The sequence below is a fragment of the Camelus ferus genome, chromosome 30 (assembly GCF_009834535.1).
Source record: "Camelus ferus isolate YT-003-E chromosome 30, BCGSAC_Cfer_1.0, whole genome shotgun sequence".
NCBI classification, from domain to species: Eukaryota; Metazoa; Chordata; class Mammalia; order Artiodactyla; family Camelidae; genus Camelus; species Camelus ferus.
Genome location: NC_045725.1, coordinates 13801082 through 13814492, shown reverse-complemented (window position 1 = coordinate 13814492; position 13411 = coordinate 13801082). Strand labels below are relative to the sequence as shown.

Genomic DNA, 13411 nt, shown 5'->3' with positions numbered 1-13411 from the left:
ACCCAATCAGGTCTCACCAACCCTGCACCAGTAGATCGGAACAAAAGCTTATTCAACACGCATATTTAGGTTGTTCCGCCAAAACTACTCAGGGGGATGGCTTTATTTATGGGTGCTCCCTCCTTCCACTGCCAAAGTGGGGAAGGGCACCGTAAGAATTTTCCCGAAATGTTCCTGTCACGGGTCCCCAGCCACCTCTTCTTCCCCTCAGTCACTCCCTCCTCCAGGCCCGCCGGTAACAGTGGAGTCGCGACGGCGCTTTAGGGAATCGAGCCGGGCCTTCACGCCGGGCAGGGAGGCACCAGCTGGCGCTGAGGCGGGCTAGGCGACAGGGCCGGGCGCAGGAAGGAGACCGGGAGGCGGGCACTCGGCCGGCGAGGGCGGGGGCCGAGAGGAGGAGGAGGCCGAGAGCAAGCAAGCGCCGCTCGCGGGGAGGGCGGGCGGAAGACGCGGGCGGAAGGGGGCGGCACGGGTGGGCGGGGCTACGGGAGGGCGGGGCCGCGCGGGGCGGAGCTCCGGCGCCGGTCACGTGACGGGCCCGGCGGCGGCGGCGGCGGCGGCGGCGGCAGCGGCGGCGGCGGTGGCCGCGGCGTCTTTAGTGGCGCCCAGTGCAGGATGGTGCTGGAGGCGGCGGCGGCGGCCGTGGTGGCGGCGGCGTTGTTGGCGGCAGCGGGAGGGGGTGCTGTGGCGGCAGCGGCGGCGGCGCCCGCGGGTGGTATAAAATGGCGGATTTCGAGGAGTTGAGGGTAAGCGGGGCCGCGGGAGTGGACAGCGGAGGCCGCGGGGGAGGGGAGGGGAGGCGGGGAAGCCGCAACGTCGCCGGCCGCCACCTTGTTTCGCGGGAACCGGTTGGCGGAGCCCCGAGCCCCGGCCGGCTTCCTAGCGGGCGCCAGGGCAGGCGGGCGGGGGAGGGGAGCGAGGCGGCGGAGGACGCCCGGGCCGCGCGGGGGTGGCGGGCCTGGGGCCCAGGATGAGCCCGCCGGTGGGTCCGGTCAGGGATCCGCACACCTGGCGCGGGGGCCTGGGGCTTCGCGCGGGGGCCCGGGGCTTCCCTCGGGAGGGGCTCGTGGGGACCCGACTTCCTTCCCCGTTTGTTTTAAGGGATGAGGTGGGAAGCAGGATTTGCTTCTCCACCTTCGCAAGGGGGTGTACGTGTCTGGCGATTCCTAAGTCTACAGGCTACTCACTTGGTGGGTGACTGTTTTCTGAAACGTGAAGTTGCTTTTAGGGATTCTCTCTTCTGTGGCTGACGCGACCGTTTAGTCAGATCTGTCACGAGAAAGGCCCCTTCCTCCCACCAGTGCTTCCTCAACATCTTGGAGAGAAGCATGGTCTTTGGGGAACCCTGCCTTCAACAGTCGGCCTTAAACCTTGATGTTTTCTTAGTGCCGTGGTAAGAAATCCGCAAAGTCCGTGCTGTCATGAGGTTTGTTTGTGAACTCGTTTTGCTCTTGAAAATTTTTCTTCCTCGCCTTAGAACAAGGTCACAACTTTATTGTTGATACCTTTGTATAGTAGACGTTTGAAATGGGCTGTGTTGGGGTTAGAATGGAAAAGATATGTCTCCCTGGGCTGATAACCTTCACAGTCCTCAACTGAGGCAAAACCGTGGTAAATCAGCCAGTTTTTTTTTTTTTTTTTTTAAATCGATCGCTGAATTACTGACAACATAAATGGGATACTTAAGGATGGAAACCCTGATTAAAAAAAAAAAGTCAAAGAAGGGATGAATAGGAACTTGAAGTTAACCGCGGCCAGTTTGCACAACATAGACATGTGTTGTTAGGATTACTTTTTCCGAATAAGGAGGAAGAGGAATCTTCCAAAAGATTCAGTTGGTAGGTTTCCTACAGTTTTTAGGCTCGGGATGGGATTGGGGGAAGGATGTTGGCTGGTTACCTGGCTGATGTGGTGAACATGGTTTCGATCTAAAGGGAAATTGTTTCAGTTTGAGTAATGCCTTCCATTTCCCCTCTGCTGTTTCAGAAATTAATTCTCAGTAGAGAGAAAAGTAGATTAATGTATTTTATGCCTTGTACTAGCTTATATAGAGAACCTTGATAGTAGGTAGAGTGTTCATGTTGATAAGAGCGAGGGTTTTAGTGTCTCAGAGCCTCAGCTGTAGAGCTTTTGAAACAATCAGGCCTGAGCCTCTCACCTGTATACATTCGTTTGTTAGGTTTAGGATGGGTTGAGAATACTGAAGTTTGTAGTTAAATTTACTTTTATCTGCAATATTGTCTTAATTTTCGTGTAATAACGGATGTACACAACTTTTTCTCTTCTAAGATTTTTTTATCAATGAAAACTTTTCCAAGATTTGTGTTAGACTCTATAAATGTTGGTTAAAGCTTAAAAAAAGTGGAGAATGTCTTTATTGGTATAGGGCAGAAAGGGCAGTCAGTGCTTAGGTTGGAATGGAACCTGGAACTAGAAAGTGTTTGGAAACCATAGATTTTCTCACTTTCTTTCTCTTTGTCTCTCTCCCTCCCAGTCCCCGCACTTCGACCTTTTCCCCCTTCTCCACCGTCTCCCCCTACCCTTTCTTCCTCCCTTACCCCTCTTTCTCCCCACTCCCATTTTGTTTTGTGGATCAGCTTCATCATCTTTTTCTATAAATGAGCTGTCTTCTCCCTGCCCTTTATAGAAGATGGCCCACTCCCCCACAGTTCACATAAGGTGAGCAACAGAGACTAACTGGAGAGAGTTTTCAGAGGAAGGGAGGTATGGGCTGTGCAAATGCTGAGTTATCTAACCCAGTCTTTGCCTTAGCTGCTCAGTAGCATCTTCTATGTTTAAAGATGTGCTGTATCTCTCCCCACTCCCCACTGCAATGATGATGATGATGGTGGCAGATATCCATTGTAATAAAGTGCTTATTACATGCCTGGCTCTGGTTTAAGCACTTTACGTACATACTTACTTAGTTCTCACAACAATTCTATGAAAAATTGAGGCACAAGGAAGGTTGAATAACCTGACCTAGATCACACAGCTTGACCGATACTGGAAGTCCTGGGATTTTTAACCTCATAGGTCTAGCTTTAGAGTAGGTACTCTGTACTGCTCTGTTCAGTTTCCTTTGGGTCCACATCGAGCTCCTAGCTATCATCTTGCAATCTAGGAACTAAATTGAATGATAAATAACCAAGCACCCTTCTCATGTGACATACAGTGTTGTAGGGAAAACCGGACAGCTGACTAAAAATCTCCTTAGGAGGAGGAGGTGAAGAAACATCACACGTTTTCTAAATGATCTCTGCTTCAGAATATATTCTGATGATCAGAGTGATAATGAAGTGAATTAAAGGAAAAGGACCAAGAAAAGTCATAGGCATTGGTTTGTTGGCTAACTTCTTGGCAGCAGAGGAAATGGCCAGCCAACCTGGATGCCACATGTTTGGCTGCTGTTAATGCCGCTGAGAGAATTTCCATCATCTTTGTCCATTTTCATTCAGGGTGACTCCCTAGGGCCTGTACAACTGTACCAGGTCACTTCCTGCTAGTGCTGCCATCTCTTGTACTGGAGGTTGGGAATTTGGGGAAAGGTCATCTTCACTGTGCGACAGTGACTCCTGTGCCTTTGCTTTTTAGGCTCAGCGGAGGGGAGTTCCTGACGAGGCAACTCCTGTAGAACATTAAGAAGCTGCCTGGCAAATTTCAGTTAAGACTGCCTTGTGAGCCAGTACCAGAGGTCTTGTTCAGTCACAGCCGAATGTGGCATCCCTACACTTTGCTGCCTTCAGTTCAAGTGACCAATAAATACTAGCACATCTCTCTTCAGTTCTTCTCGGGGAGAGGATCTGATTGGCTGAGCTTAGGTGGGGGGCGGGGTCCACGTCTGTTCTAATCGTCTGTAGGTCTATAGCCGGGAGGTTAGACTCACCTTATACAAACCTGATTCTCAAGATCATCCTGATGGGTTGAGGGAAGGGAAAAGGGGTAAGTTCTCTGTGAAGGGAAATGATGGTCTGTATAGTCAGAGGTGATTATAGTAATGCATCACGTATTAGAAACTTTCAAGGCGCTAGAAAAGAAATTATTCAGTTGAATAATTGCTTGTTTAAAGCGTTTATGTTACTAGGAGTTCGTGAATTAACTAGTTTGTGAATTAACTAACTAGTTGTGAATTAACCTGGGATAGGCTTATATAATCTGACTACCTGGACATCTGTCACTGCTGCCCCACTTTCTTTCCCCAAAATAGTCTCCAGTAGCACCAAACACAGTGAAGAAGGAGAGGCAGAGTAATTGGGGTCTGAAGTCCCTTATCTCTTTTTCAGCCAGAGTGGTTTTTCTACTCTGGTCTCCTGGTGGCATAATTTCAGTCCTTAAAAAGGTCCTTGCTACAGTTTAACCTGGTTAATCCACTTTCCCTACTTAAAGTGTCGGGGGTGGAGGGGGGAATCTTGTGGTAACATTCTTCTTTTTAAGGATTTCTTTCTCCTGTATTCCTCACCCCCTTCCTTTTGTGCATTGAGAGTTTATTATCTCCAGTGAATGTGTGTGCAAAAGTGTAGATATGTATTTGGGCCAGTGAAAGAGCCAGTGATTATAACTTTCTTTATAGATACTGGTAAACCAGACACAGAAGATCTACTGAAAGGCTTAAGTAATTCTGTATTAGAAGATTTTCTGCGTTGAAGGCTTGAATGTTTGGTTCCTTACTTCCCATCATGATAGTTTCAGACACTGTTGGGATACAGGTGGAGAATGGAAAGTTAATAGGGGGATTTGAGGTTAAGGTCTTCATCCCTTGGAGCCCGCAAGTATTGGGTGAAAACTAGTCTAATAGATATGATAGATGTAACAGAATTCACTTTGTAATTCAAAGCTATTATTAGTGGACACAACTAAAATTTCCAGGACTCCATTTGAGATCATGTCAGGTGATTATGTTAGCACATTCAAAACCAAATATGTAACTTAAAATGAAATAGATAAATTTTAATTAGTCAGTAAACCAAGATTTTCTTAGCTGTTTTCATTTTTATGTTTGTTTGCTTCTTGGGTCTGCACCCTCCCTCTGGTAAACATGAATCTCTTTTGTGATAACTGTTGCATTCTCCAGATGTTTCTCTTAGCATTTTTGCCTTGGTTTTTCTGGATTGGATCTTAGCTAGTCTATTTAAAAAATTTTTATTGAGATGTAATTCACATACCATAAAATTCAGTCTTTTAAAATGTTCAGTAGTTTTGGTCTGATCACAAAATTTTACAACCATCACCACTGTCTAATTCCAGAACATTTTAATCACCCCAAAAGAAACCCATGCTCATTAGCAGTCACTCTCTGTGCCCTGTTTCCCCCAACCCTCAGCATCTACTAATCTACTCTGTCTCTATGAATTTGCCTATTCTGGACATTCCATGGAAATAAAATCTTACATGTGGCCTTTTTTGTCTGGTTTCTTTCATTTAACACAATCTTTTCAGGTATATTCTTGTAACATATATCAGTACTTCATTCTTTTTTATGGCTGAATAATATTCCATTGTCTGGGACATACTACATTTTGTTTATCCATTCATGAATTTGTGCACATTTGGATTGTTTGCCCTTTTTGGATAGTATGAACATTCATCTACAGGTGTTTGCATTTTGTATGGACATAGGTTTTCAATTCTCTTGGATAGATACCTAGGAGTGGAATTGATGGGTCATGTGGTAACTCTTAAGTTTTTGAGGAACTGCCAAAATCTTTTCCAACTGCTACACCATTTTACATTCCCACCGGCAGTGTTATAAGGGTTCTAATTTTGCCACATCTTTGTCCTCGTGGGTATGAAGTGGTATCTTAGTGTGGTTTTGATTTGCATTTCCCTGATGACTAATGATGTTGAGCATCTTTTCATGGGCTTATTGGCTTATTTTTTAGAGAAATGTCTATTCAGACCTTTTGCCTGTTTTTTAATTGGGTTATTTGCTTTTTTTGTCTGTTTGTTTAAATTCTTTATATAGTCCAGATACAAGTTCTTTATCAGATACATGGTTTGCAAATATTTTCTTCCTTTTTATGGGCTGTCTTTTTGGTTTTTTGATAGTGTACTTTGAAGCACAGATGTTTTTAATTTTGACAAAGTTTAATTGATCTGTTTTTCTTTTTTGTTCCTTGTGCTTTTGATGTCAAGTCTAAGAAACCATTGCCTTATCCGGTGTCAAAGATTTATGCCTGTTTTCATCTAAGAGCTTTTACTTAAAGTTTTAGCTTTTACATTTAGATTGTTGATCCAATTTGAGGTTTGTATATGGTGTGAGGTAGAGCTATAACTCCCTTTGAATGTGGATATCCAGTTGTTCCAGGACTACTTGTTAAAAAGATCATTCTTTCCCCACTGAGTTATCTTGACCGCTAGTCTGTTTTTTTCAAATATCGGAACTTAAAAAATTGCACAGTCGAATTGAAGTAAAAGTGATATGGAGTCAATTGGTATTAAAGTCCAAACTATTCTCTGTGAATATTCATTTTGAACCCACTAATAACATGGCCTTTACTCTAGACTTTTTGGAAAAATGGTTTGAAACAAATAAGTGTTTTTGTGACTCTGCAGAGAGCAGTATAAACTTAACATAGACATTCAGAAATCTTCATTTGGTTATTCATACAAGTCAGTAAAAAGCAAATCTTGATTGTGCCGCAGAAAGTATTTTTTTGGTATTAGTATTGGAGAGGCATGGTTTTCAACTGTATGACCTTGGACAAATTATGTGACCCCCCCCCCCAAATTCTGGAAGATGGCTTTAATAACATTTTTAAATCTCTTACTTCTTTTCCTCATCCCTTTCTTTCTTTCTTTCTTTCTTTCTTTCTTTCTTTCTTTCTTTCTTTCTTTCTTTCTTAATGAAAGCAATACTTGTGCAGACTGCATAAAAATTCAAGAAGAAAAGTAAAAGTTCTTTCTGAAGTCCTGGATATAACTGCCTTTAACTTTTTTTTTTTTTTTAAGTTTTTTTTCCTTAGGTTAGTCCCAAAACTCAAAAATAAAGCATATCTTTCTGTATCTTGATTTTTCTCTCAACTCTAAACGGTGTCTGTTGCCTGACTCTCTGGTAGAAAAGAAATTTGGGTGATTGTGTTTTCCACCTGCCCTAGCACTTTGATTTCTACCAGTTGCATTTTTGTTCCTAATTCTGTTGTTGAATACTTTAAACTTTTTCTAATAGTTAAATGTCTGTTTCTTGACCTATCAGTTTTAGACAGTATCTCTTTAGTTCCCAGTCTTTCAGAGAAGGATTTAACATTCATCCTTTCCCCTTTGTTTCTGCCTACCTCCACCATTCTCCTTCCTCTAGTCTTCATTTTCTATTATGTTGTCAAGGTTTATAGCATTTATATTATGGTTTATAACTCTTCTGAACTTTCCTGTGCTTCTACAGGAAGATTCTAGAAATTAAATATGAATAACCAGCCTTTCTAATATGCATGTTGATGGAAGTATTAGTTACTGTAGAACCAAGTAGTGTGGCACTCTGGAGGAACTTTGCTTCTGTTATTAAACCTGTGCTCCTTAAAGGAGAAATACAACCAGGTCCTGCTTGATTGTGGAGAGCTCATGGAAATTATTTTTAAACTTTAATATCACAATATGTTCTCATCTTGTAACCATTCATCTTTCCTCGAAGATAGGCTTTGTGGAGCTCTCAACCTTCCTAGGGTGGCTTAGTTCTAGAATCTGCTGCACACCTGTCATCCTGGGATTGCATGGCATTCCCGAGTTAGGTCGGCTGTTATTGGATCTCATGCCTTTCTCTTTTTTAGACTCCTTTTGATTTTACTGGGATATAATCTTGAGTAGTTGTTTTGGGAAGGGTATGCTGATGATACACTTTATAATTTCTTAAATGTTTGAGGGTGGCTTGCCTTTGTTCTTGATGGAAAGTTTAGATAAAAGAATCATAGGTTGGCAGTACAGTTTTCTTCTCCAAATTTTGAATGCTTTGCTCTAGGAATTTAAAACACCCAGTGTTGCTAGTAGAGGTCCGTTGCAAACGTCTTGGCTGTCTTTTTGTGGTAACCTTGTTTACAGTCTTCAAGGTGATCTCCATGTCTTTGGTGTTGTGAAGTGTGTCTAGTTGTGGGCCTTTTTCATTCTTTCTGGTGGGACCTTTTCAGTTCTAAGACTCCTCAGGTCTGGGGAATTACCTTCTATTTCTTGGTAATTTCTTTCCTATTTTCTCTGAGACTCTTGACAGGTAAATATTGAACTTTCTAGATTGATGTTTTTATTTGCTTACATTCTGGAAGATATCCATGACTTTGCCTTAGAACTCTTCCATGGTTCCATAGAATTTATTTTAGTAATTATATTTTTGATTTTTAAGAGCTTTATCCTCTTTTTCTCCCCCTCCTCCTTTTTTTAAAATAAGCAACCTGTCCTTGATTTATGGGGGAAAATAACCTTGAACTCTCTAAGGATACTAATTCCTTTAAAAAATTTTCTTGAGACAGTTCTCTGAATTGGTTTATGTATTTAGGCATATCATGCTAATTTTAAAAATTTAAATATTTAAGTTATTTAATAGGTACAAAATATTGTTTATAATAGATAAGGTATAGGTAAATAAACGTACAAGTTAAATAGTTCATTGGGTCAGCAGGATCCCCTTCCTGATATTGTCCTGCATTATATAGATATATAAAATTATATATAGAAATCACATATATATATTTTTGTGTGTGTGTTTTAAAATTTTATACAAATCAAATAATGCTGTATGTATTTGGGATTTTTGTTGTTGTTGTTTATCATTGTTTTTGAGTTTCCATTGTATAAATGCCAATTTATCTATTCTTGTTGGAAATTTGTGTAGTCCCCCCCAATTACAGGTCCCCAAATCCCTTATTTATACTTTTGAAATCCAAAAAGCTCTGAAAATGCAAAAAAAGGAAAAAAGTAACTTACTTTGTGAACATAGTTAACCACTGATATGATGCTGTTTGTAATCTTTATTAATCTCATTTAATGCGACTGTTTAATAAAGTGTGTTTCACTTTAGGAATTCTAGGAGTAGCATTACTGGGACTTAAGGATATGTGCATCTTCAGCAATACTGGATAATGCTAGGTGGTTTTCCAAAGAGGATTGTATCAGTGTTTGCCTTCTCCCGCAAGCAGTGGTTTTCATTGCTTAGCTTTCTTGCTAATACTTACTTTTATCAGACTTTAAAAGTTTTTGCCAGTGAGTATAAAATATCACCTTTTAGTTTTTTACTTTTTCCTTTTGCTAATGAATTTGAGCATCTTTTACTATACTATTAACATGTTCTTCCCTCTTCTGAGATTCTGTTCATGTCTTTTGCCTGTGTTTGTACTGATTTTTTGTTGCTGTTTTATTTCTTACTGATTTGTTATAGTTCTACAATTGGATCTATCTATGCTTTTTGGACTCTAGTCTCTTAGTCTAACAGCACCATCACATTATTTTAATTACTATAACTTTATAACAACTTCCATAAAAACAAACTTCTATTGCTATAGGGTATTCATAATAGAAAACATACAGATCTTGAGAGTACGGCTTGATGAAATTTGTCAAAATAACTATATGCAGGTCAAGAAATAGAACATTACGAGCACTCTCGAGACTTCCCGTGAGTCCTCTCCCAGTGACTAACTCCTCCTTCTTAAGGACGCTTACTGGCCAGACTAACATCTTACAGTAGTTTTACCTATTTTTTGAACCTTGTATAAATGGAACTGTATAGTATGTGTATGTTTTTGTGTCTGACTTTTTTTCCTCTCAATTTTGTTTAAGAGATTCATCCATTTCATTGTATGTAGTTGTAGTTTGTTCATTCCCTTCCGCTTGCACAATAATAAGAGTTCCAGTTGCTCCACATCCTTTCTCATCTGTCCTTTTAATTCTACAATTTTGGTGGATGTTTAGTGGTTTTAATTTGCATTCCCCTAATGAGTAATGATGTTAAGCCCCTTTTAATATAGTTATTGGCCATTTGCATATCTTGTGTGAGATGCCTTGCTGAATCTTTTGCCCATTTTTATATTGGGCCATCTGTCTTTTTTACACTGATTTGCATTTATTATATATCCCAAATACCGGCTCTTACAGGTTATATTTTGCAAATATCTCCAGGGGAAAAGAGACATTAAATATTGGACTCTATTTTCTAGGCTTCTTTCCATAGTCTTGGCCTCCCAGGTTCTTGCTGCCTTGTAGTGCTTTCGTACTTTCAATTAGATGTTTTGTATATGCTCAGTTTTTTAAGTTTTCGTAGGGAGGATTGGTCTGAAATGATCCAGTCAGTCATTGAAGGACACAGAAGTGGGCCAAGTCCTCCTGCCTTCATCTTGGCGATTTTCTCCTCTGTATAATTCTAGAACCATTTAAAAAAAATTATGTAGATACACACAGACACACGACCTGTTGGAACTTTGATGGGAAATTGAATTTGTAAACAGGTTGAAGACTACTAACATTTTGTTGTTAAGTTTCTTAACCATAAACATAATATCTATTTATTTAGGTCTTTTGCAATGTCTTTCAGTAAAGTTTTATAATTTTCTTCAGCTAAACTATTGTAAATATTTTGTTAGGCTTACTTCTAGGTACCTTATTTTTGTGTCAAAAAAGTATCTTTTGAAATTATATTTTCTACCTTGCTCATATATAAAAGTACAATTTGACTTTGTGTAACAACCTTGCTGTCCTTCTAATTGTGATAAATTGTCTGTAGAGTTCTTTTGGATTTTCTGTGTAGACAGAACTATCTGTGAATAATGACCTCTTTGTTTCCTCCTTTCCAATTCTTATGCTTTGTTTTCTTTCTTTCTTTTTCTTGCCTTAATGTGCTGGCTAGGATCTCCAGTACAATGTTGAATACAAGCGGTGATGGGGGCATCCTGATCTTGTTCCTGATTTTAAAGGGAATGCTTTCAGAGTTTCACAGTTAAGTATGATGCTTGCTGTAGGTTTATTGTAGATAACCATTTCAGGTTAAGGATGTGCTTTTCTATTACTAGTTTGCTAACTTAAAAAAAAATAGTGAATGGATGTTGATTTTTATCAAAAGCTTTTTCTGCATCTTTTGAGAGGATCACATGTTTTTCTTCTGTAACCTGTTAGTTAACACAGTGAAATACATTGACTGATTTTCTAATACTTAAATCAACCTTGTGTTCCCAAGTATAAAGTCAACCCTGGTCTGACCCTTTTTTTCATTACTTGGCTCAGTTTGAATCAAGTTAAAATAGGATTTTTGCCTCTAATAATAATATTGATCTATAATTTAAAAAATATATACTTTTCCTCTTTCTTCTGAAGGAGTTTATTTAAGATTAGAAAGATCTGTTTCTTGAGTGTTTGGTAGAATTCCCTTGTAGAATTGTTACTGTTATTTTCTTTGTGAGTCACTTCATAATCACTGATTCCATTGCTTTGGTTATAGGATTGCTCATATTTTCAATTTTCAAATCAATTTTGGTAGGTTATACTTTTATAGAAAGCTGTCCATTTCATCCATGTTCTTGAATTAAGTTGTTAATGTCTTATTTTGTAATACCTGTAGTTAATGTCTTTTTTTATCTTTTTCAAGATGCCTTTTTCTTGATGAGTTTTAAAAGCTAAAAGTCCCACTTTTTCAAAACTTTTCAAAGAACTAAATTTTTTTTTAGTGCTCTTCAATGTATTCCCCGCCCCCTTCCTCCATTTAATTAGTTTCTGCTTTTTATTTCTTTCCTTTATACTTCCTTTGGGTTTATTTCTGTTGTTTTTCTGATTTCTAAAGTTGAACACCTTGCTTATTAATTTTCAGTATTTTGACAGGCATTCAAGATCATTAACTCTATGTATTTGCTTTCCCGCATCACATAGGGGTGAATTCTTCAATTTATGAGTTATTTAAAAGTTTTATTTCAAAACATATGGGAGTTCCTTTAGTTAATTTGGTTACTGACCTGTAACTGTGTTGTGGTTGGGCACGATGATCGGTATATGGTACAATCCTTTGAAATCTGTTGAGACTGTGTGGTCATTTTTTACCTATTTGAAGAGAATGTTTATTTTCCAGTTGTTGGTGCAAAGTTTTATATATGTCCCATAGTTAAGCTTGTTAATTCTGCTGTTGAGATCTTTTATCTTTATTTTGTCTAGAGAGCAGATGTATGTTAATCTTTTACTAGAATTTTTTTCTGTTTTCTTTGTAGCTTCTCTACAATTTTTATATTTAGAAATTGTTGCTAGTACATGAAATTTAAGTTTATTATATATTGCTGTTGAATTGGAATTTTTACTCTGTGTAGTGACTCCTTATGTCTAGTAATGCTTTTTGTATTACACACTACTGTTTAATATTAACATACCTGTTATTTTTCTATTGGTCAGCTAACTTTGCCTGCTTTTTAAAATTCCCTCTCCCCCTACATTTTTGTGTTCTTTTGTGAATGTCAATGACATTCTTGTGAATGTCATGCTATTGAATTAAAGGAATTAACCTGCTGTGATAGTCTTGGTCTTTGTAATTTTAAATTAAACTTTTTTATTAGGATAACTCAATTCATTCACAGTTGTAAGAAATAATACAGAGATATCAGAAACATCCATATAATCTTTACCCAGTTTCCCTCAATGCTAATGTCTTACAAAACTGTAATATAGTATCACAACCAGGATATTGATAATGACACAAGATACAGACCATTTCCATCACATAAGGATACCTCATCTTACCATTTTTATAGACACACCCATTTCCTTTCCATCTCCTTAATCTCTGGAACCCACTTATTCTTCATTTCTATAATTTTGTCTTTCAAGAATGATATATAAATGAACTCATATACTTTGTCACCTTCTGGGTTTGGTTTTTTTCACTCAGCATAATTCTCTGGAAATACATCCATGTTTTTACATATATCAATAGTTAATCCCTTTTTATTGTCAAGTAGTTTTCCATGGTATCTATTTGTTTAACCATTTACCTTTTGAAAGACATCTGGATTGTTTACAGTCTTTGGCTATTTGAATAAAAGTGCTATGAAGATTTGTGCATAGTTTTTTTGTTGTTGTTTTTTGAACATTAAATTTTCATTTCTCTGGGACAGATGCCCAGGAGAGCAATTGCTGAGTTGTATGGTTATTGTATGTATAGTTTTTTTAAGAACTTGCCAAACTGTTTTCCAGAGTGGCTGTACCATTTTACATTCCTACCAGCAATGTATGGAGTGATCCAGTTTCTCTGCATCCTCGCCAGCATTTGGTGTTATCACTGTTTCTCATTTTAGCCATTCTGATATGTATCTAGTGATACCTTAGTGAGGTTTTAATGTACATTCTCCTAATGGCTAATGATACTGAACATACTTTCATGTGCTTATTTTTTATCCATATATTCCCGTTGATGAAATGTCTCTTCATGTCTTTTGTCCTTTTCCTAATTGGATTTTTTTTTCCT

General features: G+C 38.9%; 1 protein-coding gene across 4 annotated transcripts in view; it reads left to right on the top strand.

Annotated features, from left to right (window-relative positions):
- The first annotated feature begins 523 nt into the window (after positions 1-523).
- Positions 524-13411, top strand: part of PIAS2 (protein inhibitor of activated STAT 2) — a 73216-nt gene continuing 60328 nt past the window's right edge. For 3 of the 4 annotated variants that reach the window (XM_032470646.1, XM_032470644.1, XM_032470643.1), the window contains exon 1: positions 525-746. In XM_032470646.1, the coding sequence (XP_032326537.1) occupies positions 723-746 (24 nt within the window). In that variant the 5' untranslated portion in view covers positions 525-722. Of the gene's footprint in view, positions 747-10819; positions 10909-13411 lie in introns of all 4 variants that reach the window. The other variant, XM_032470645.1, reaches the window with a different exon arrangement.